General features: G+C 35.7%; 1 protein-coding gene across 4 annotated transcripts in view; it reads left to right on the top strand.

The window, feature by feature from the left end:
• Trps1 (transcriptional repressor GATA binding 1) overlaps positions 1 to 26,323 on the top strand; it is a 208,219-nt gene that overhangs the window by 107,158 nt on the left and 74,738 nt on the right. The window contains exon 6 of one of the 4 annotated variants that reach the window (XM_042055701.1): positions 328 to 360. The exons of the other annotated variants lie outside the window; for them this stretch is intronic. Within the exon in view, the coding sequence (XP_041911635.1) occupies positions 328 to 360 (33 nt within the window). The remainder of the gene's footprint in view (positions 1 to 327; positions 361 to 26,323) is intronic. 4 annotated transcript variants of the gene reach the window in all.

The following is a 26,323-nucleotide window of genomic DNA, read 5'->3' as shown; positions in this document are numbered from 1 at the left end:
ACACCACCAAAACTTAACTGGAGCCATGTCTATATCAGCAGATATTAATAACAATCATGCCAATTTAGCTTGATTTACTACATATTAACATTGTGGACTTCAGAGAATCATTTAAATGCCTAGACTAGATCAGAAGAGGTTCTTCAGTGGCTTTCCTAACCCATTTGCCTAGTGTTAAGGACAACTCGCCAAGGAGTTTGCATGAGTGTTAAGAGAATAGATTTACAGAATATAAGAATTCACGTGTGTGCGTTCATAGTAACCACGTTAGAGAAGAAAAGCAGAGCTGTCACATGTCCCAAATCTTACCATGGTGCATCTTTCTAGGCTGTGGCAATCTCCGGAACACCAAACAGGAGGGTAAGTCAACACTGGCATCTTTGATGCCTCCTTCATGACTTTATCAAAGCCCCTTCAGCCCTTTACACTTGCTGCCTCTCACTGATCCTTGTGCTTCTCATCTATTTCTGTTAAGAGGAGAGCTTGTAATTAGCAGTGTGTTTGGGGCTATGGTTGGATGCTCTGAGTACAGTCTTTGCTTTGCCTTTACTGAGTATGAAGTCTCTCTCAATAAGGTAAAGTCAATAAGGTTATCATAAGAGATTTGTCTGATTGCAGAGGAATTCATGTTCCTGAAAACCAGTTAACTTGACTACTTCATAATCAAAAGAACAATCTTAAATCATCACATAATTGTAAAGACCTAGATATCATCCAGAATGGAGGGCATTGGAAAGGAAATTCAAAGCATGGGTACTTATTTGAATAAATCAAACTTCTTTTTAACTGATTTATTACATAAAATAATAATAAAAAACTTTATGGACTTTTGGATATTAGTAATGACTTTTTAAAGAGTGTATATAATTTTGTATTAATGAATTACAAAGTATACAGATTTATCTCCTCTCCTCACCTTCTCACCTCACTCACTCCTCCTTTTTCTATTCCTCCCTCTCAATTCCTCTTTCTGTTTCTCTTCCTCCTCTCTCCCCTTCTTCGGTACTGGGTATCAAAGCCAGGATCTTGCTCAGTCTAGAGAAGACCTCTGCCACTGAGTTCTGTCACTAGTCCCACTTTCTCTCATCTGATAGAGTCTGGTCAGTTGACAAAATTTAACACATTACTGTTTGACGCTCACCATTTGCTGTTATTAAAAACAAGTCAAACAAGGCAGAATGTCCTCAATCTTTACGCAGCTCATACACACTTAAGTTTTTATCTTTCTTCACGTTACTTTGTATTATAAATCATCAGAGCACAAACTTTGAAAAATACTTCCTTTCAAGAAATTCCCCTTGTTCAGAAAACAGCACACATCCTATGATGTGTTTAAACAGTTGGGCCTTTGGCGTATACAAAGTTTTAATCCCCCTGGGGAAATCTCAAAGCTAGGCATTTAAACTATTTTTGCTATCCATATTTTATTTATAACATGCAAAGCTCATAAATGCCATCACTCTGTATCTGATAACCACTCACTGATTTTTTTCCTAGTATGTAAAATATTTAATGTAATACATCATGGTGACTTCAAAATGCATCCATACCATAATTTTGATAGATTGAAGATCCATTTTTCCTCAATGCTTTATTTTCCTTAGAAATTTACCAGCTACCTAAGCCTTGTCTATTAACTATATAAGTGTGTGTAAACTGTCAAAATATAAAATATTCGATATAGGAACATTTGGATAAGCATATAATTTTTCAGTTCTGTAATTCTAGATACTAAGAAAAATATTTGTAATGCATACTTACAAGATATTACTTTATGAGGCTATAAATAAAACTTTGTAAAACAAAAGAAAATACTACCTAGGAATATACTTAACATTAATAAATCTGTAGTGTTTTCAAGTCAATATTATTAAAGCGACTGTAATAATTCAAAGATTTACCTTAGTTACATCAAGCTAAGTTTATAGTCCTATCAAAATAATTCTGTAGTTTAGATTCTAAAAGAATTGTTATATATCACATTTAAATTTTGAAGTCAGTCTACCCTTTTACAAAGCTGGGATTCTTAGAATTAATATGGTTATCTTGAAAGTCATACAAAAGTGAATTTGAGATGTTATACAGTTTATTAATATTGTGTACACATACAATCATTATGAACTTATAGTAAGAGATGAAGTCATTGTTAATACTGATACAAAGAGATTTTGAAAACTCTGTTTTGTTCTTCACACTTAATTGTGGTGTGTGAGTACACACAGACACCCCAAGGTTCACGTCTGAAAATTTTGTCCTGTTTTTTTCATTCATGTTGAATTTGTTCTTGCACAAAGCCAATCAATACCAGAGGTCAGCAGAATTCGGTTTCTGTTGTCTCTCGCACAAGAAACAATAGAGAAGTAAGAGAGACCAGCAAAGGTAACTGCACTTTTCACCTTTCCTGTCGCCTGTGGATGTAGCTTGTTTGCTCAGGGTGCACCAAAGCAGATCCTAGCACACAGGTCACTGCTTGGAACCAAACAATCAGATAAGAAGAGAGACGCGGAAACACTGAAGGTAAATGTGTTTGCTTAGGTTTGTGTTGTTCAGGATTCATTCCTGTGGCCAGAGCAAAGGGACACCACGTCTTTATATATTTCCGGCAGGACTTGTTTTCTTGTGATTTATTGTGGGATCTCCAAAATTATAAAAGCAAAGAATTCCAAAAGTTAAATTTCATGCTTGAACACATATGGAATACCTTTATTAAAATTTACTTTGCTCATTAATAAGCAGTCAGGTAGATAGTAAAAAGGGATTTGGGGTCGGTGTGTAAAAAGGAACATGATTTCTTAAGGTTTTCAGATTTGAAAAAAAAAAGCACTCCTGTTTAGTAATGGAAATTTAAGCTTTGAATTATCAAGTCCTTATAATAAATGCTTTTGTTTATCTATAAATACACGTGTATTTGTCTAAATGTATATTGTATGTGTGTATGTATGTGTCCAAAGATATTGTTGGAGTCCCTTAGACTGAAATGATAGCCAATTGTGACCAGCCTGACATGGATGTCCTGAACCAACTCAGGCCCTCTAGAATATCAGGAGGTGTTCTTAACCATTGACCCATTACTCCATTTGCTGAATTGTATTTTCTTGGACAAAAAAAAAATATAACCTCACAAAATCAGGAACTTTATTTTTGAGATATACACAGGTACATTCCTGAGGTCATTAAGTAATCCTGTGGCACGGTTAAATAAGCTCCACTCTGGAAAAGGAAACAAGAAAATCCTTCTTTAGTTTGCATCATGACCAAGTCTTGGAACTTGGTCATATAAGTATTAATTAACAAAATCCATCATCAATTGAAAACTATTTATGTGCACTTAATTTTACAATACGTTTTTAGTGTTTATATTTTAATGTTATGGTGAATTTTAATGTTTATTCCCTATTTGCCAAGCATGAGTTTTACATTTAGCATTATTTTGTAGTTTCAGAGACTCCACAATAAATCCAAAGGGCATATGTCTGATTGCCTGCCAGAAATATGTAAGGAGGTAAAATCCCTTTTCTTTAATCACAGCAATGAATAAAAATACTCTTGATATCTCCAGATTATCACTTGTTAGTTCCTGAGCATGTCTTCGCTAAGAATTTAAGGTCAGTTTCAGGAAGAAGGGCTGAAAGATGGATGAGCTAGGATAACATCCGGGCTTCTGTGTGCTCTACGAGGAATTTAGTTTTGTTATCTCCTTTATTTCTTTGAGTTTTCTAGAACACGCACAGAAAACATGTTTGTGTATGTGTGTGTGTGTGTGTGTGTGTGTGTCTGTCTGTGTGTCTCTCCGTGTGTATATACATGTTATTCCTGGAATTTAGACCTATGGAAACTGCTGACAAGATTATAAACCTTCCCTTATATAATTAACACTGCCAGTGACAATCAGGACATATATTAATGCAGCCCTTTTAAAGTATTTCCACCACTTCTGTTGATGATTTAATAGGCCATGCGTGATTGCGTTGGCTGTGAGGTGGTGTATATATGAATCAATGCCTGTAGTATCGATGTGTATTTTTTTCTTTGCTATATTAAATGTTTTAGGTAAAATCAAAAGCAAACATGAAATCCTGTGAATTACTGTCAAAATAAAGTTATGAGTTTTTCAACAGAGATATTTCCAAAGCTATAGTCTTCATTATTTTGTTCATTATAAATGTTTAAGTTTTTGAAATATCATGATTTCTACAATAATTGATTCTATTTTCTGAAGTATCATTGATTTGCCTTGAGCTGTCCATTTATGGAATATATATTAGGTATTTAGGCCATTAATAACAAATTATGAAATGAACCATCTTAAGGTAAAATGACAGCAACACATTTTCCTAAGGCTTTGAGGTTCGAGAAAAACAGTCTTCCTTACTGTAGCAATGGAATGTTAAGCTTTAGGTTATGAGTGTTTTTAATGCATAAAGAATTTAGCTGATATCTCATTCCACTTATATTTTAATTACATTTAAGTTATTATAAATGTTGTCTACACAATACTGAACAAACATTTTACACTTAAAATTACAAGAAAACATGCTTGCCAAATTTTATGATCAAACAATTTGGTAGTTTTTGTTGGCCTATCATTTATTGAGCATTAAATGCCCTGGGATGAACAAAATACCCGCATTTCAAATTGCAATTCAGTCTCTTTCTTCTCTTTCTTTCTTTCCTTATTTATTTATTTTCCTTAACTAATGATCATCTATTGAAATGGACGTCAAACCACTAAAGAAATTATCTTGAAAGAGATTCTTTTTTTTATTAGATTTTGGGTTATTTCAGTCCCCTTAACTAGAATATGATTTCTAAAGGCAACATATTTCAAATTTACATTGTGGATTTCAAAGTTAATTAAAAATTTAAGTTCAAAGGATTTCTGTAATGAGGACTTATGAGAGTGAGTCCTCTCTATAACATTGTTAAGAAGTCGTATTCATTTGAAGGATGTGTTTTCACTCTGTGTTGCACAATATGTGCCTTTATGACTGAAATTTCATTTATTTTTTGTGACACATTTGGTTTTGGTTTTTTTTTGTCTGTCAAGCTGACTGCTTCTGAAAAATCTATTACAGTTAGAAACAAGAACATGAAAAATGAACAGCAGCAAAGTAGCAAGGAAAGGAGAATTCTAAAATATAAAATAATACCTCAAAAAATTTTAATCATCTTTTGATCACAGTTTCTTTTTTCAGCCTATGCTAAATGCATGTGTTGGACTGTTTGATAATATTTAGGAAAATACATAGGGCATGATGCATATAATCATGTAAGATAGGTCCCCTTAGTGGTTTACAGAAAGCCGGTGATACCCATCACCAATAACTGTTTACATGTTCTATCCATGTATGAGGAATTTTTAAAATGTATATATGTTAAAGCTAGGTATATTAGCTGGGTAGTGGTGGCACACACCTTTATTGCCAGCACTTGGGAGGCAGAGACAAGCGGATCTCTGTGAGTTCAAGGCCAGCCTGGTCTTTAGAGCGAGTTCCAAGACAGGCTCCAAAATTACAGAGAAACCCTGTCTCAAAAAACACAACAAAACAAAAACAAACAAAAATTTAGCATTATTAGTTTTAAATTTTGGGATGCTATTTTTGGGGAAAAAAGTCGCAATTGTGACAAATCACTAGGCTGCAAATTAATTTCTTTAATAAGAAAATAATCAGTACAAATTACAGAATTATACATGGATCAACATAATTTTCATTATGAAAATAAAGAAAATAACTCATTCTTTAATTTTTCATGAACCACCTTTATACCCCTTTTCGCATCTTGCTAAATTTATTCTCTTCGATCATCTCATTATAGGACAGCAAATTTATACTGTTTTCTATGTGTCTCGTATCATCTATGGTATCAGCTGACTTCCTTTGGCTTCAGGATGACTCTTGTCATGTGACAACATAACAAATCTTTAAGATTATCACTGTCTTTGGTAACATCGCTATCAAGTTTCTATCATACACTCCTTTATGCCATATGCCTGGCCTTTTCTCCTCTGCACATTGAAGCCAGAAGCATCTTTTCACACTTATTTGTATTGATTTAACATGGTCTCACTAATTAGCTCCTCAGAACCTGGATGACATCCCTTAGCTTCTTTACGTTCTCTTGCTCTTTTTAAATAAAGCTTTAAAATTGCACAAGATAGAATTCTTCAGACTGGTTGGCTTGAACTGCTTTCTACAAAGGGGCCTAAAAGTTGTGCCTTGATAAATCCTCCCAGGAAGGTGTGTATGTATGCAAAACCATTGCAGAGCATATCAAAATGATGCTTTTGCATGGCTTGAGAAAGTGAATAGCAAGTATTCTTTACCTAAATGGAGATACTTCAAAGAGTAGAGACTGGAGTGTTGGAGAGATGGCTCGTTGACTAAAACACTTGCTTCTCTTCCAGAGAATCCTTGTTGGACCCCCAGCTCTCATATGGCTGCTCCTAATAGTACACAAACACCAGCTCCAGGGTATCCAAGTCCCTCTCCCGATCCATGGGCACCAAGCAAGCACATGGCACACACACAAACCTTAAGACAAAATACCCACACCAATAAATAAATAAAGAAAGAAAGAAAGAAAGAAAGAAAGAAAGAAATAAAGATAAAAACATAAAATCTTTTAAAAAGGAGCAGAAGCCACTTCTTCCACTTCAGTTCCTAAGAAGATAGACTTTTTTTTTTTTAAAAAAAAAAAATAATTTGTTGACAATATCAAAGCAACAACTACTATAGCCACGAAAGATTAAGGCAATATTTCCAAATGTGGATAAAATCATATTTTAATGCACAATTTAGTTCCAGTTCCCTTTTTCATTAGCAATGTATTTATCAAGAACCAGGCAAAAGGATTTGCATAGGCCATTTGCTGTCTTCAGAAAAAGAAAGTGAATTATGATACTTTTTCTACCTTTCACAATTTTAATATTGAGTTCTGTTAATTTTCAGTTTAGTGATAAAGGATTGTATCCTTTATCCTAGGTAAATAGATGCTGGCTAGGGATTAAGACTGTGTTTCAGTCTCAAATAACCTTGCTCAATGGTTTAATCTTTATAAACTGCCATACCATGGAGAAGGCTTAATTGGTAAAGTGCTTACATAATAAGTCTGAGAACATGATTTTAAATCATCAGAACACAGGTAAATGGTGTACTAGTGGTAGTCTGTAGTTCATTGCTCTATTGCAAGGTGTGTTGCTGAGACAGGAGGATCATAGGGAGCTTGTGAGGTCAGCTAGCTTAGAGGAATGCCCTGGAACAACAAGTCCCCACCTCAAATGCTCACACATGCACAAAAATGAATAGACACCAAACACTCAAATGAAATAAAATGAGGCAAATTATCAATACATTACCCACAAATTATATATATATATATATATATATATATATATATATATATATATATGGAATCAAATGATACAAAGGATCATAGTATACAAGCAATGTTAACAACCCCACAGTTACTATTTTTTGTTTTTTAAATAGACATTTAGCAATGAGGGGTTGAATGTCTGCATCCTGTTTTACCTGTTTCAGCAGGATGAGATTTTTGGATTATAGCAAGAACCAATGACCAGAACAATGACCAGATTGGTTAAGATTAACCCTTTGTTATGGTGCTGTCTGTGTTGTGTAGGATGCAACTCTTGTCCTTTTCCCACTGGAGACAAGTAGTATGCTATGCTTCTGGTAAGATAAAACAGTTTCCAGACATTGCCAAATATCTTCTGTGAAATAAAATAACCCTCTTCTAAGAAAGATCCCAGCACTATGGAGGAAGAGGCAAGCAGATCTCTGTGAGTTCAAGAATAGCCTGATCTATAGAGACGGAGTTGCAAGACAGTCAGGGCTACAAAGTGAAATTTGTCTCAAAAAAAAAAAAAACCTTACAGTTAAAGACATTAATAAGGGGAGTCTCAAAAGTATACAGAAGTTAGAAAATTAATGCGTGGGGCATTGATTCTTTTGTCAGGGAAGCATACAGATTTTTGTAAACATTACACCCTGGAAGTGAGAGCCTTGTTGCTGAGGCAAGAGTCCTAATCAGAAATTTACCTTCTGTTTTATTGTTTGTTTGTTTATTTTTTCTTTTTCCAGGGACATTTTGTTAATATATTTTCTGGATTTTGATTTCAGATTTTAATAGTTTAGTAAAACTAAATTGATGCTTAAAAAGTTATATTACAGTCTTCACATTTCCCAATTTTGATTCACATCATCTATTTCCAAATAAATGTTAATCTTGTGGCAACTAGTCTAAGTGTTTTTAAAGGTTTCAACTTTGATTTTTATTAAAATATCTATTTCTTCTCACTTGTCTTGTGCAATATTAGAATCCAGGTTTTGTAAATTAACTTTCCCAGAAAAAAAGATAACAAGAGGTAAAATATATTAAACAAAAAAAAACTAAGAATATATGTCAATCAACAAGGAACATCTTAGAGTTATTTACTCTTCTGATCAAAAGAAACTCAGTTTTAACACTTATGCAAAATTTTATTCATTTTACAATCATTATTTATTTATTAATAGATGACTATCATGCAGGTGCCTTCATACTTCCCATGTAGCTTAGTCAATCTTTGGTCTTCTCTTGTCTCTATTTTCTGTCTTAGATTATATAGGTGCACCTCATCCTTATTGGTCAGTAAGATATGTTAAAATTCCTTCCATGATAATTTTCATCAAAATGTAACTTTCCACATCTTGGTAACACATCGTTAATAAAAAAATACTCTTTCTTTTGACCCCATTGCATATATATTCTTGTTAATACCTTGTAAAAGGTCTCTATGCATTTAAATAACAGCAGCATATGCAAGGTTTTAAAAGTGTGCTTCTGTCTATTTTGATCAGGTTTAATGATCCATATGTTTGAAGGATGATTGCCAAGTTTATTTTTTCTTGTAGAATATCATAGGGTGGAATGAAAATTTGTTAGAAAAAGAAGAGAAACCAGAGTGAAATTATGGAGTGATCTTGACCTAAACTGCGCTTTTTTGGGAGCATGCATTTCATTCATAAATCATAAATGGATACCTATAGCAAAACTTTAATATCTATCCAGCTGAAACTAGCAGTCAGTGTTTTATGACATAAAGCAAGGCATTGTGGGTAGTAGCCAATGCATTTTCTTTTAGTACGTTATTAATTCATTATATGTCAATCACAATCACCAATGAGGCAGTTACTCTGAATTTTAGTATTCTTTTCTGTAGCAAGTGCAGAACAGAAATGCCTTATTTGTTCAGTTGAATGAACAATCCTTTCTCATCACACATAGCTTTCGAGAGTTATTTGCTCTTCAAACTATTGAAGAAAATAATAAAGTATTCAGTTTATGATTTATTATAATCACAACATTTAGAAAATATGTTATCAGTATAAAATAATGATCTACTTAAGAAATGTATTATCAGTGATGTCACTCTAGCCTAATTTAGGACAGTTACCTTAAAATATGTACTTTATATAAATGTTCTATTATATAAATGTTATGTGTCTCATTAATTTTATTTAACTCCACATAAAAGGAGATAGATGGCATTACATATACTATACTTCATGACAAAAGTATGTAAGTTTGGGTAACCACACATTCTTACAGCATCCCCCCATTAAATGAGAAGGGAAATTTAACTCTTTTGATTGTGCTTGTTAATGCATTTATATTCAATTTCTGAATACATTTGGTTAATGACTCCCAAGGAAGAATTTAGTTCTGGAGAAGTATCAGATCTCCTTTGCCTCCGTGTGACCCTAGCAACATTTTAGTGGAGTAAGCTAGGAAAGCGAGTATATATATGTTTGTCTTACAACTTTGACTTTCTCCAGCTTACCACGATCCTGGGAAACTCTCTGTATTCCCTGGTGTTTCTGGAAAATCTTCCATGTGCACCGCCTTAATTTTCTCAAGTTCGTACATGATCATCTCTAGGGGCGCCCCGCTGGTCTTAAGTTGTAATCGTTTTTGTCATACAGGAAGAACATAGAAAAACAACCATCACACATATTCTGTTTCTCCTACATTGGAAGTGACAGGTAGTGTGTTATAGAGATCCTGTGACATTAGAGGCCATTGCCTTGAGCATGGCAATGACAGCTTGGAACCTCAGTTCCTTCTAGTTCATTCTAGAAAGTATTTGTAGCAATTGAGCTATTTTTTGTTCTTTATCCGTTTTTTGTTTTGCTTCCTTTAATTTGGAAGGTACACATTTGGAATTGTGTCACTGAGAAATTCATTGTGAAATAAATTAACTGCTCTTAATAGGAATAATAAGATAATAAATTAGCTTCCGTTAATGAGAAATGGCATATGCGTAGTAAACATCAATTGTTTTAGAAAAAATTTGCATAGAAAAGTTAGCTGTCCATTAATAATTTAAGAGAATTAGAAAAAATGTTATAACTTAGGAGTAAATTGGAGAATAAGAGAATAGAGGAGTTGCAACATAAATTTTATTTAACAAAAAGGAAATTTAAATTATTCTAATTTATTAATAATCTCATTCTGATTTTATATTTTTAAGAAACATTTTCAAAGCAATAATGTCAGGCTTTTACTATGTTTTAATGGTTCATTTCCAAACCAAATAATATTTTTCAAATTTATTCATGTGTGTACATAAGAATGAGTGCATATGTGTACATGAATTCAGGTACTGCCTAAGGCCAGTGGGTGTCAGATTTCCTGGAACTGAAGTTCCAAGTTACAGACAAGTCAGTAGGAGTCACTCGTACAAGTCCTGGGAACCAAACCCTGGTCCTCTGGAAAAGCATCAAGCTCTCTCAATCACTGAGCCCTATCTTACCCCCATCCCATAATATTTTTGCTCTTGATTTACTTTGATACTATTCAGGTATTTTTTTGTTCATGTGTTTGTGTTTGTGCATGCATGTGTGTGTATGCATATACGTGGGCAAATGTCTTCTATCTTCATATTATTTAAGAAGTGATCCCTCATTGGTCCTGAATCTCTCTGCTTCTGTCCTACTGGCTGATCACAGAAGAAACCCAGGGCATCCATGTCGCCACCTCCTCAGTACTAAGATGACTGTCTTCGACTTTTTCTGTGGGTGATGGGATAAAAACAAAGCTGTATGCTTGTGTCGCACTTTACTAAGTGATCTATCTCCCAGGCCACCTCATCTGTTTCTTTTGAAGTTCTTGGGCTGATTTGCCTACTCAGTTTAATTCTTCACAGGACTTCATTCCTGCCAGTTTCCAGGATGAGCAGGAGATGAGTGGCAGTTGACAGCTCATTAAGATTTCAACTCTCACACAAGATCACTGAGGATTTGCTCATGCAGTTTTATGATACTTTTAGCCTTGGATAGCTATAGCTAGACTTAGCTATCCTGGTCAGTAGGTGGCTGAAGACAAGCCCACCGTGGTGCTGGGTATGAGCAATGATTTGAGAATTTCCAGTGGTGTGTGTTTTATGTATTAAACACAACAAGAGTCCCACAGACAAACAAAACTCCCATTTGAAGATATAGATATGAAAAAATGGACAGCCTGGCTTAATGGTTTATGATTCCAAACTCAGACCATGAAGTATCTCAGGCAGAAAGTCTATCTCTGTAGAGAAGGAAAGGCACATTTGGAGAAGAGAGAGAAGGGGATTCCTCTCGTCAGACCTGGTTTCAGACCAATTGAGAATACAGGACTAAAGACTGCAGAAGCAGCTGCCCTAAAATTAAGGAACACTATGCTTAAGATTTATATTTGTGTATTGCATACCAGACATGCTAAGAGAAGGTGCGAGGGGGATAAACTTTTGGGGAAAGAATTGCATACTGAAAAATACAGATATAAATATATATAGAATATACAATTACCGTACACTGTTCTACTTGTTTTGCACATATTAGCAGATTTACTTGTCAAATGGCTCTATGTTTTTGGCTACATAGTATTACTACACACTTCCAGATAAATAAATAGCAATATAGAGTCAAAAAAAAAAGAAGAACTTAGTCCAAAATATATGTCCTTGTGAAAGATGATTCATGAAGGAAGACCAGTCACTTTTTAGTATGATTCAGGGAAATTGCTAACATTTGGTACTAGGTTGGTACTAGTAATTAATTTTTAACAAATAAGTTTACACAAGGAGGTCTATCTAATTCATGATGTTTTGCAAAAGTTGAATTCAATTTCTCTTCTGTTGTAATTTGCACACTTACTTACATTACAAAAATTCCCAGACTTAGGCAAAATAGAATAAGGCCAACTACATATATGCTTTCAAAAGCTATTTTGTAGTGAGTGTTTATAAGACACTATAAATGCGAGTGCTTATATTTTATGTGTCTTCATCTACTTCTAGATGGTAGGGCGTCTTAGAGAAAGATGATGCTTAAATTTTGTTTGTGAGTGCAGGTTTACATGTGGGTTTCCTATTCCATTCAACAAGTCTTTGAAAAAAATAGTTACATACTTGAGGGGTTAAGAAGGTTAAGTTCTTATGTAGATGGAGACGTTTATTGCAGTAGGAAACCTCTTTTATTAGGCATTAAGACATATATAAGGGAGCTCAGTTTTGAGTGAAATCAAGGCAATGATAGATATTACCAAATAAATGAAATACTCACATGTGCAGGAGTTTTGCTAGAATAAGAAAATATCGTACTCTCTGACACAAAGGAAGCAAAACGTAGACTGCTTCATGAAACTTTTGTTCAGAAAGCTAGCCTTTTAGCTCAGAAACAAGTGATACATAACTTTTTAAAATTTTGTGTCTATGATAGAGGGCAGACTGAGTTATTTTTAGACATGGGCTTATGTGGACAATTATTGCTTTCCCCTTCATGATAGGACTTTGTTTCGATTATGTTAATTTATACCATACATAAAGAAAACAGGGCCAAAAAATAGAAATTCATGAACTTCAGATTTTCAATTTGAAAACTACCTCCTGAGGAATGCAGTGTCTTTTCTTTCCTTTTCTTTTTCTTTCTTTTTTTTTTCCTTTTTAAACAAAAAAGGCAACTAAAACCTCAAAAAAAGAAACTCTCTCCTTTTTGGTTTTCTTATTACTTAAAAAAAAAAAAATCCCGAACACAGTGTTTTTAAATTTAGGATTTAAAATTTTCCTCATGCTGAGATCTAGTTTGCCAAGTTTTAGTTTGGAGGGAATTTTTATAACTGAAAAGAAAACTCTGAAAATAGAATATTTTAAATGGAAATTCTCACACACTCTGGGTGCGAGCCACAAATGTTGCCAAAATTTGAGAATGAAGGTGACTTTTCATTATTTTGGGGGACAGCCATGACAGAACTGTGTTTAGCCTTATGCCAACTTTGTTAAAATGGTTTAACATGCTGAGATTTAGCACTCACTGTGTGATCATGCTTTGTAAGAGAGATAAGATTTTCATATTCAAGGATGTGTTTGTGCTCTATGGAACATGTTTTGAGAGTTTGTTAGGTTCATCTCTTTGCATTAACTTAGGATTTAGTTGATGGTGTGGTTTCAAATTTTCTCTGGAAACCACATTTCTTGTAGTTGAATTGAGCATAGCGAGGCATCTTTGGGAGCCTGAAAGAGCTCCCTTACTGCTTTGCCTCTGTGACTTTCATCATGTGACCCCAAAGGTCAGCTATCCTCTGGGGAAACCCAGATATGTCAGATGGCTGTCAGGTCCCAGTGGGCCTTTGTCATTTCTCATCTCTGTGTGGGGATTTTGGGTTACTGGAATCAAAAGTCACACTTTCAAACCTGATAACGTTTTGTGACTCTTAACTCCACGTCAATGTCAGTGTGTGATTCAAGACCAGAGGAGAGGAAGTGGGAAATAATTGAAGTTTGGGAGCAATGAATGAGGCGCAATGCTAGGAAAAGAGGGAAAGGGGAATAGGTCCACACCTAGTGGACCACATCCATATGATCCAAAACAGACTAGAAAAGAAAGAGAAATAAACAAAAGGAAAAATAAAAGGCACTAACATTCATAAATTCCATGTTTTAGGTTGTCTCTTGAGAAGTACATTTCCAAGAAACAACATATTTATTTTAACCCAAATGACACAGAACATTTGAGTAAAGTAGAAAATTTGTAGGCATCTGCTGAATTTTATTTTAAACATAATTCACATTAAAGGAGACAAAGTCCTTGTTTTTCCTGGAACCTCCATGTTCGTTCTTCTGCTAGAAAGACAGTAAGTCCAGACTTGGCAGAAGGGAGACTCTTGACGTGTCTTCTCTGAAGAAAAAAAAAAAACCTAAAAGAGAGGGCAAACAATTTGATGAAAGAAGACAATAAAGAGAAAAATACATAAAGCAAAGGAGTGAAAAGCGAATAACTATTCCATGAGGCAGGTGCATAAATTAGTGATAGAATATTGCTTAACTACACCAGGAAAACTCTTTATATTTACCTCCTCAATTGCAGGGGGCTTGGTCTGCATCTGGAACTAATTCTGATAACCTTGACATTCAGAGCGGAGATAAAGGATAGATAGCTCTTTTAAAATGCTCTACTCTGGCAAGGGGAATTATCTAATATTGACAAGTAAAGTAACGTGACATCTGCGTTAAATTCCAAATTGACTTGGTGGAGCTGCGTAAAAGAAGCTGAAAAGAGGGGGCTTATTTTCAAGATGGGAAATGCATTGGGCAAAGCCGAGGTCAGCGCTGATGTCTGCCTCCACGCAAAACACTTTCATTCTTCATGAAAATCTCTTTTAGTAAGAAAAATTGACAGTCGGGGAGCAGTTTTGTTGTGAGGAGTTTAGCGATGTTTTTCTGTTTCTTTTCTTTTGTGGGGTGGGTGGGGGTCTTAGGAGACTATCACTCAGAGTACTGAGTTGAGTTATTAGCAATCTTAACATTTATAACTTCAGGAGGAACCGAATAGTAGTTTTTGAAGTAATGCTTGAATTATAGTGGGGTGACCCGAGCTTCGGCATGTGCCATCAATCAAGCCAGTGTCTGCAACTGCAGTTTTAAGATCTCTGAAAAGGTTCTTCCCTGGCCATAGGAAATGTGTGATAAGCGTTGAGTCCATGCAAGTCAGTTCATATGCATGTAACATTCTTTATGGACAGCCAGGAACTTTCAATCATTTCTTTACTCTTCTCTGTAACTTTCTTGCAATGGATCAGCTTCCCCTAGACTTTTTCCTGTGAAAATTCTGCTTCAGTTCTTCAGTTCCTTCCATTGTCCCCCTCTAGAAAATTGATGGCTCTTTTTGCCAGCGGAAAAGCCAAATGGCTGATGGTTCCGTTGATTCTCTCTTGATTTAGATGTAAAAGCCGATGCCCCAAATTGAGATTTATGGTCTGGGGGTAAGAAGGAAGATGAAGGGAGTAGAATGAATGCTGGAGCTGGGGGATTTATTTATTTATTTATTTATTTATTTATTTATTTATTTATTTTTGAGGGGGGGACAAAACAGGATCGAAGACAAAAAGGAAAAAATCTGATGGACCAGACTGAATAAACCGCCATTTATAATTCGTTTTACTCCTAGACTACAACCAGCCATGGTTTCAGATGGGGGAGGAGGCTCATGCAAATTATTCATATGCTGGTATCAGTGGGAAAGGAAGGAGAGGTTAGATGGTTGGAATGACTCCTGGAACTCTGGGCCCCAGTGACCAAGATCAAGCAGGAGCAGGCAGGATTGGGGCATCTCAGAAAAAGCAAGAGGGCCTTTCAGGTGGATGGAGAATCCCTAAGCCTCTAGCAAGGACTGGAAATTGAATCAGAGATGACGTGAAGAAACCCCCGTGTTTGAGCCCATGTTGTTCACACATAGCCAGGTTCCTTTCTCGACTTTTATAGCTTACTATTTTGTTAGGCATCAGGCATCGGCTTCTCTCAGATTTCCCTACTGAGAATTCTACTTGCGCTGACTTATTTGTGTCTCCTTAAAATGTTTAGAAATTTAGTCTGTAAGGAACTAGTCAGTCAATTGTAGGTGGCAGAAAATTAGTAACAGTAACAAAAACTGAACTGAGTCACTGAGGTGTAACATTTGGCTTGAGCTGCCCTGTTTTCCCTGCCCCATGTTTGATTTACTGCTAGGTCCCACATTGAGTATGCTATTCTTTCCCTCACTCGCCAGCAAGTTCCTGATGATGTGTATTTACATCTCTGTATCCTCTGCCCTCAATGTTATGCCTAATACCTCACAGCTACTCCAGAAATGAGAAACAAATAAATAAATGAAATCATTGCCTGCTAGACATCAGCCTTCTCCTGGGAACAGGTCCTGTTCTACTAAGAAACTCTGCGTCTGTTTAAAGAGGTGGAAAAAAATGTTCAGATTTAGGGAGAACACTCTGTATGTTGATTCACCAATGTAGGGATAAAAGGACTCTATAATATTTTTTGCTAGTCCTTTATATGCTGATTTGTGCAAGTAATAGTTGGGAAGGATTTTAAGGCATGGCAGTGAAAATTTGATCAGCTAATACTTTTCTTGAGTTCAGACAAAGGGGACACCCATATCTACACAAATAAAAATTCAAATTTCAGAACATTTAGAAATGGTCAGTGTCTAGGCTTCAACTGAAAGATATATAACAGTCCATACATACCTCCCAGAGACGTATATGAAGATTTGGAGAATGTCTGAATCCATAGTAGTGAAAAAAAAAAAGCTCTAAAACACTTTAGATTCAGAAAGTCTAGCAAAGCTCCAAGACAAGCCTTCCAGCTTCTGTTCTTATGCTGTTCGACAAGATGTAGAAGGAAATGCTCCCAGATTTAATGGCCGTTACCTGATGGAAAACAGACATCCTTTGGATTGTCCTTAAGCATACTGAACGGGTCTCTAAATAAAATTAGAAGAATTCACCGAGGCCAAGATGGCTGAAGGAAACAAATGGGCAGAAAGCAGGAGCTTACCACGTTAGGAACACACGTGTTTTCAAAGTAGCCCTGTAGGAAATCTGTATCATGAAGGGTCACACAGGGTCAAGCTGAGTATTTATGGGCAGTGTGGAGAATGTTTATGTCAGGTAGGTCGAAACTGAATGGCAGAATCCTGTAGGCTTGGCAGTCTTGAGAATTCCGCCGTGTTTCAATCTACAAGATAATGTTTTTCCACTGAGAAGCAGGCCCACGCGATCTGTGTAGGATCTCTTTTGTTCATCATATGTGGACCTTCTGGTTTGGCCATCAAATTGAAAAATCATTTGTATCTTGTCCTCAGCAAATCAGGTTTACATCTCCTCAACCACACAGTGATGTCTTTGTGATGTTCACTTACAGGCATATTTTGTTTCAACTCAATAAATATGTTCAGGTTGACATGCCGGAAGAGAAAATTGCATGTTTTGTTGTACATTTCGAGAAAGCAAATTGTTAGTGCTTCTTTCAGAGAATGAAGCACACAAATAGTACGATAAGAGCAAGCTTGTGTGAAACTAGATAGATAACCTCTTCGCCACACACCCTCGTGAGATGACAGTGCAGTTTAGAGATGTAAGCCGGTCATTAGGAATTGCAGCCCATGCAGAAGCTTCCCCCTCGGGCCAGACCTATAGCCATTGTAAGAAAATGATTTATTTGTTGTAATAAATGTTACTTCTCAATCTGTTTACTTGTTCAATGCTCTCAGTCCCCAAAGAAAAGGTCTATCTCCAATTAGGACTGGCATGTATTATCTGTCAACTTTATATAGTACTGTAAAAGTCATCGAGCTGACAGTAATATTAGCAGGATGTTTTATAGATCTTGGGCTGTGTGAAGCTTTGTATGGGCAAGGAGTCTATGGGTCTGTGAGGATCTGGGGTCCAGGATAAGGTTGCGTGTCGATGAGTCGTTGCTGTGCTTCTTGGTAAATGAACATCTGGCTCGCATATTGATTCCATGTGTGAAAATGAGATCAGCCCATATAATGACCAGAATCAATCAGGCTGCAGCCGAGGAGTAATGTACACTGGTCTTGATTTGTTAGACAACCAGAATTGGCAGCACCTTGCATAATTTGGCACCAATTGACAAAGATTAGGCTGTTTGGGGGCCCTGGATGGTTATTAATTTGAACCCCCCCTTAAATATTTTGCAGAGTAAAATCAGCTGTAACTTATTTGTCCCAGCCGCCTTCCTCTCATAGTGGCTGTAATTGTTTTAGACACACAAGTGAGCTTGCGGCCTGTTCCCTTTGCACAGGAAGACATGAATTCTTTGATCCCTACAATATTCTTTAGCTCAACCTTGGAGCTATTTACTGAGATTTCTTTGCAGACAGACAGTAGGACAGCTCTGTGTGGGGAGGAACGAATCCAAGCTCTATGAGTTTCAGATGAAGTTTCTGCTACTTACAGTTGGGGAGATAAAAAGCAAACCATCCTTGTTTATCAACAGGAATGACTCTTCTTTTTGCACATATTTTTGAAAACTGAAAATACAATAGATGTTTGACCTGATGATTTTCTTTTCACATGTTACACTCATGAGGACAGAGCTAGAACTCAGGAAAGGACCCAATTCGATTTCGCATTAGCAAGCTGCTCAAGCCGGATAAAAACCTCTGAGATTTTAAAACCACACCCACATTAATTTTAATCATTTTGTGACTAAGTGTCATTAAGGAATTTCCAGTCCAAACGCCTGCCTGGTCTCTATGACCAGAAGGCACTGCGGCAGAGCGCAAGCCACGGTTAGAGAAAGGGCACTTTAAAAATCCACTAGATACTGCTGCCACTAGCCTTAGAGACCCAGACTCACTTCCTTTGCGTTTCTATTAAATTTGGGTTAGTATCTCCAACAATAGCTAGTTTAAGTCTCCAATCAAATGGTACGCATTGGAACAGTTGCTTTATATATACTGCACAAATGTTAGAATAGTAGCAATACCACGGCAGTTCCACAAATAGGGTTTTAGATGGGGTTGAGATGGAATTCCCATGAAGATTCTTTGATTTCTAGTTATCTCAGAGGAGAACAACATATTGGGAAAAAAATCATTAATAACTCAATCCCAGAAATGCTTCTCATTTCATAATTATGATAATGAATATTTTCTACTCTCTTCAGAATCTAATTTGTTGGGCTGCTTACAGCCCATGCATGAGAAGCCATTCTCATTTTCTCTCTTATTTGTTTTTTATTTTATGTATTTGCCCTACATATTTATAAATAATAATTAAAATATGTTTTCTTGAAAACAAAAAGCTTATGCTTTTCTGATTTTTATTCTTGATCACTGAGCTCATTAATATCACTTATGGCAGTGGCTCCTTTGTGTTTTGTCAATATTTTATGAGTAACTTTTGGGAAACTTTGGAGCACGTAAGTATTAATGGTTCATTAAAAAGACAAACTGCTGTCATTGATGAATGGAGCAAGACTCCGTGACTCCTAAAGAAGCCACAATTAATATATTCACTGTTTTCTACCCCGGGATGCACCTTAAAGTTGTGGATTGGTACAGACGGATTTCTCAGCAGCTGCCACACTTTGGAAGTTTTGCTTCTCCCTTAGACGACTTCCCGAGTGGAGAAACAGAACTTCGCAAGGGAAGCAGTTTTTCAAAGAGTAAACGGACATTTCAAATTTTTATTTGAGAAGCTTTAAAGTCTAAATAAGCATTCCTTCCGAAAGTCTTATTTTTTTTTTCCCAATCCTAGATTGTCCCCAAAGGGCTTAAACCCAAACTTTGGTAAACAAAGGGTCATGAGGTTTTTGTCAGATTCTTCACAGGATTAATTTACAAGAATTTTGACTAATCACCTGGGAACCAAATACATACCTCTCATAGGTATGTAGATTATTTATTTGAAAAATGTAAGGGCTTGAAGAAATGTTAGAGGAAATGCTACAATATAATAATGATGGAGTTTTTTAAATTTACACCATGAAACAATACCATCACATATAAGACATAGAATAGAAAGGACACTATCAAGGTGTCACATGGTTGATGTGCTAGAAAAATGGCAGTGTGTGGTTGCCTCACACATTAAAACAATTTCAGCACACATGGGTTTTCCTGTCTTTTATGACTAGCCCCAGGTATGAATTCTTGCATATTAAAAATATTACCGCCATGATTTTAAATTGAGGCCAAGTTGTGTTTCTGGAATGTGTGATAATTCACCATCCTGTCTACATGTAAGTGAAACCATGTTACCAGCAAAGGTACTTAAACATGGTTTTGGTTATATTTTAAACATAGTGTGGACAGCTTTATATTTCACAAGACAGTTCTTTGTCCTTTTGTATATTGGTTAATTTGGAATAATTCTGTCATTTAAGTCATCCATATAGGCTAATTGATAATGACAGTAACATTCAGGGCATGCTTTGAATAGCTGTCTTCTGTTTCCCTTTTATTTACACAAGAGTATTTGTTTGGTATGGCGAAACATAGTTTTGTCAAAATGACAGATGCCGGGACTCTCTGCCTGCATGTGAAGACATAGATCCTGTGCCATATAAAAAGGCCAACCCAAACTCCACTGTGGTATATTAGCATAAAACATTTCCCTCTGGTGGTCCTGCTGGTATGGGTTGTCATAGAACTCAATAAAGTTCTCATTTTTACTTCACTTTTTCATCATTTCAGATGTAATTTTTATGAGTTTTAACCATCTACTTACTGGATAGATCCCTCCTGTGGGAGGCCTTATATTTTCAATAGCGATATCTTCAGAATTTTTAGAATAAATGAACCAAATATTTCCATGGAAAATGACTCAGTGCTATCAGTTTACCTCACAAACATACGTCATGTACCATGTCGCCAAAAGTATTTTCTGTCTCTTCTAACATTTTATATTTTAGTCGAATCTACTTAAAATGGTAGGAGAGGACCATGGTTTGGATGTGTACTTTCAGTTGTATGAACTACAATCTTAATAAAGTCAGATTATTTCTCGACATTAATATTGAAGTTCTATTATGAAATCATTTGTCAAAACATCTTCATTGCTATTACTAATGAGCACTGCACCTATTAACATGCTAAATGACTTAAATGATACATTGTCTTAAATGTGTGCACACATGAACAAGTGTGCATAGATATCTCAAACATGAAGCACTGGCCCTCCCTTTCTGACACTTTCACTCCTCTTGGGTATTTCTACTTCCTTTTTGGCCTTCATGGCAGTAACACAGGACATGTTTCATGTGCACCTAGTATGCATCAGGGAGATACTGGTTTTAAGCCCAGGTTTGGGTGGGGGGTCTTGTGTGTGTACCATGCAAGCTTGGTTTGTACCTTCGGGTGCTTTGGCACCTAAGTCTCATCAATGTCCACATTTTCTTACTTTCAGCTTCCTTTTTCATGTCCTCTGCCCGTTTTCGGATCCTCCATCAAAGAGATAAGAGGAGGGGAGTTGGTAATTGGAGATAATTAGCCTTTCATTTCTCCAGTTTTTGAAGTTCAAGCTTATTAGTGCCCTGGCTTCCAAGGATTTATTATCTGTTTTGAGCTGTTAGATTCTATTCTTTGTGGGCTTGCTTCATTTTTTGATCCTCATGCATAAGAAAACAAAAGCTAACTCAGAGAATGCCATGACTTAACTGATTTGGCACTTGTCCCATGGCTGTATTTTGTTCTGTCAAGAAAAAACTTCGGGTAAAATCTGTTGTGTATCGTAAGAAGTAGTTTTTGTCCTCCAGGTGATTGCATTTCTAGCTCACTTTTAAGCCCCATGGAAGGACCTGCCTACTGCACAGTGAATATGTGATGACTCTTGGAATGCCAAGAAAATAGACTTGACCACCAAGGCTTTTTATTAAGATTTTGGAAATTTCCAACACAGTCACAAGATCAAATGTGCATTTTAGGGAGATCATTCTACTCTCAGTGAGAAGAATTCTATTTTCTGCTGCCTATCAGACTACGGAAAGACTATAATGCTTTCAAAGACAGAGAGGTTTAAGAAAGGGCATTTTTAATGATTCTTTACTTGAAAGGTGGTTATGGGGACTCGGATCAGTTACATGGGTTTTTAGATGAAACATCAAATTTTACTCTTTTGATCCACGAATCAGTTCGTCTTCAGATGACATTGTTACTCTAGGAAGACATTTTACGTTGCTGAAACGATTTACAATTCTTAGTTTTTAGCCTTTGGTGGAATATCAGGCATGGGTGAGATTTTCTACTGCTCACAGCTCTCGATACAGCATGGGGATTTCTAGGCTTTGGTTGTTAAACCATATAATTTATTATTTGCATCCTTTCCTACAAGTATTATACATTTTTATCCCCAAGTCATCTCTCACCCCATTCAACTCCTTACCATCTATCTGTACCTGGAGCATCGGCATAGCGCCCACTCCTCTATGTGTTTAGGGGGTGAACACATAAACGGTTGTGATTAAATAAAAGAAACTCGTGGAGTGAACCAGGGGAAACTCTAGGAAAGATGTGATTTAGGATTTTCATCCCTGGAGAGTGCTCCAATGACTTTGATGAGAACCAGGAGAGAGGGGAGGGTAGTGACTAGCCAAGGCAGGGGAGAAAGTCACAGATTGGATATTGCTAACTCTGAGGGCTCAGCCCCCGAATCCAAATAGAAGGCTGCGTGAGAATGCACAGTAGAAGAAATGACTCCTTAGCAAGATGTGCTCCCAGTTGGGTGATGTGCATTTGGGGAACCTGGGTTGACATGTGGAATTTCTTTATTGTCCAGAATATCCATCATGCTCTATTTGTCTTCTAAAGTTTAACATGGTTATATTTTCAGCTCAGAAGAACGAACAATGATCCTCATCTTACTCTTGTATGTATCAAATTATAAACTGGAAATGATTTAAAAACAACCACTTCTATAATATTCTTATATAGTGTGCATATAAATTAAACATTATAGGAGTATTGTCTAAACATATGGTTTTATAATCACCGGAAATCATTGAAATATGCGGATGTTCTGCATGAAGACTTTTTTCACATGGAATTTGGTGAGGTGACGTTAGCATGTTGAACATGGAGGTGATTGCTTTTTTAGTAATGGAAGTAGACAACTAAGAAAAACTAAATGAGAGAAATGCTACGGTGACTGTTGTATTCTAACATGTTAATGATATGTATATTAAATTAATAAACCCAACATTTTCCTCTATGTTGTCTTCCTAACCACCATCTCAATTAACATTATATCTTCCTCGGTATATACACACACAAACATACACATGAACACACACACACACATGCACACACAGACACACAGATACACACACAGAATAGTTACATTGTTTAGATGAAAAAAGTATTAAATAATTTCTCTTTATCTGTTATCTTCTTGTTCTAAACACACTAGCCTGCCAAAGCATATTTCTTCTGCCCTTGAGAAATGTTGTAAAAAAAAAAAAAGATTGAAAATTTTAATTACCTTTTAAGAACATTGAAGCTTGATATTTGTACCTAAAACTAGTGTCCTTCTGATAATAGGATTTTTATCAGAAAATAAAAATTGAAGAAAGGTTAAGTTTCCATTCACAGGAAAGATACCACATGGTCTTGTTTTTGCATGACTTAAAGCAACCAAGAATTGTTTCACTTACCTAGCAAAGCACAATCCCTTATGTATACAATTGGATTCATCATCAGCTTAAAAATTGTATTCCCTCACACATTTTTCTGCATAAAACTAAGCTTTCTAAAGCAGAAGAATTATTATAGTGGATACATTTTACTATATTTGAACTTAGCTATCCTGTACAGTTTATCAATACATTACTGTCTTGAGTTTCTTGTTACAAGTTCATTCTTTTGGACCCTACTTGGTCTTTATATTAAAGTACCTCTGCATTGAAGCATTTGTTTTCTCTTCTGTGAAGAAAAATGGCAATGATAACTGTGGACTTGTATGTTGGAGATAGGATTATCATTAAGTGAGAAAAAAATATTCTAACATTTCTGAGACTCTCTGCTTTTGAATTTAAACACATTGTTTTTTTTTTAATTTTCAAAAGCCTTAATTCAAGGTATAATTAACTTCAAAGTGTAAATGAGCATTTACAGAGTAGGATCATGTGATGTCCACAGCACCTCACAGGTACCTTCGTCCAACTACAGTAGAGAGCCTCAGTTAAATCATGTCTGTTTTCTTTCAGACATGAAAACAGGGCAGTTTTCTTTGCATGACTAAAAGGATATCAGGTGAATCACCTTGTCATCCGTGTGGACATTTCAACAGAAGATATGATACAGAGTTCCTCTATGGTGTCCAGCACACATGACTTTCTTTACTTTATGTAGCATGAGCCTTTTGTTTCAAATGCATCAAATTTGGTATCTAGAGCCTTGATGACTTCTCCTACAGTTTATCATGCTTTGCTGACTTGTTTGCTTACTGGCTTCACAATAATTAAAATATTTAGGGTGTGAAATCATTCTTCAGTCTTCATACTAAAACTAAGAACGTTTTCTAAAGTTTTTTATTGATAATTACCTAAATTGTTGAAGCCAGTGTGTCACTTAATTGCTTTTATAACTTTACTGGTGGTCTATTGTTTTTGGTAGTTTACATGTCATTTAACATACATTTTAATCTTCTTAACATCTAAGTAATATGTATGTCTGTCTAAGTTTCCTAAATGATATATCCACTGTACTTTGATTTTGTGTGTCTAATTTGCTGCAATATTCAATAGTAGAAATTGGAAAAAGTAGAATCTAATTAAGGATGTGTCTAGTTTTTGTTACTATTACAGGACACAATCATCAGTCCTTCCACTCTGTATTTGAATGAGAAGCTTCATACCCCTTTGACAAGCATCTTAATTTTGGAAAGAAAAATAAATTCTTATTCAACAGGTTATTTCTACAGTAGAATAATGCAGTAGAATAGTAACCTGAGAAGGAATGCAGCACTGAGGCACTGAACCAATTCTTTTTTTTTTTTTAAAAAAAAAAAAAAAGATTTATTTATTTATTATGTATACAACATTCTGCCTCCATGTAAGCCTGCAGGCCAGAAGAGGGTGACAGATCTCATTACAGATGACTGTGAGCCACCATGTGGTTGCTGGGAATTGAACTCAGGACCTCTGGAAGAGCAGCCAGTGCTCTTATCCTCTGAGCCATCTCTCCAGCCCCCAATGCTTTTCTCAAACAATAGTTTCTCCTTTGAAATGACCAAAGAAGCCTCTTATAATACATATTTGCTACTTGTTTTCAACATAGTAAACTACCCAGAATAGAGCAATATTGTTGGTAGTTCTTAAACTTTGTTTTCCACATCTCAGTCCAGCTTAGATTCAGGGAACAGAATTTTACTTTTAGATGGTGAACAAATTGGTTTATTTTGGCATAACATTGTTCTCTTTGAATACCTGATCCCTACTCTTATCAGGATCATGTTTCTATGAAGCCTTTTTTGTTTTTCTATACTCCAACATTCTTTTATGCTGCACAAACCCTGACACCCAATGCATAGCATTTACTACACTCTCTAGATTTAATGCTTTCTCATGGATAAAGCATTTAGATCCTATTTCCTAAAGGATTTTGTGTAGTGTTACAGAACATCCAGCCTTGTAGTTCCTTGATGACTTTAAGATTCTCCCTTGTCCTTAATTGTACCTTATAAGCCACTATTTTTGTATTCAAAGAATAATTTTCTAGGAAAACAACCACATTCAAAACCAACACCTACAATAGGTGCTATGTACAAAGGCTCATTGGTTGATAAACATTTAATTTGGTATGTTTGTGTTTTATATATTGCCATCAATTGAGCTGGGCTGTGATCTATTCTTCTTTTAACCTGAATAATATAAGACAGAAAATCTGCTGCCTTTATCTGTTATTCCCTAATAAAACTGACAGAATTGTCCTCTTGTCTTCAGAAATTGTCTCTGTCTTATTTGTATGACAGCGCCCCTGTTTTTCAGAATATGAATCTGAAGTCACTTTGATCCATTTCCAAACTTGATATAGGCCCCAAATATGAAAGGAGTGAATGAAAATTTTATATAATACATAGGAGTGTCAAACTATGAACTATGTGTTTCTGGAATAATGTCAGAAAGAGAAAACTGTAGATGACATTTGATGTCAATATCTTTTAACTTAATTGTCTAATTTTATATAACTATTTTTCTCTTGTTTGCACATGTGAAATGTGACTGCAAATAAATGTTTTTAGATTGAAAAATAATGATTAGTAGCAGAAAACTTGGGATAGTAAGTATTCATAACAGTAATTTACTCATAAAATGTATATTCTTTATTATAAAGTAGCGATTAGACACAATGATCAGGAGGCATATTAGCAGACTTGACAGGCTTCCCTTTTGATGATATCTAACTTAAGACACACTGTGTTCAATTCCACTCAAATTTTCAGCTTTCCATGATGGTGATTAGCCCAGTTGGAATCCATTGTGAATTTAACT

This window comes from Arvicola amphibius, chromosome 9 (assembly GCF_903992535.2).
Source record: "Arvicola amphibius chromosome 9, mArvAmp1.2, whole genome shotgun sequence".
Classification (NCBI taxonomy): Eukaryota; Metazoa; Chordata; class Mammalia; order Rodentia; family Cricetidae; genus Arvicola; species Arvicola amphibius.
Note: the sequence above shows the minus strand (reverse complement) of the source record. Positions and strands in the feature narration are given on the sequence as shown.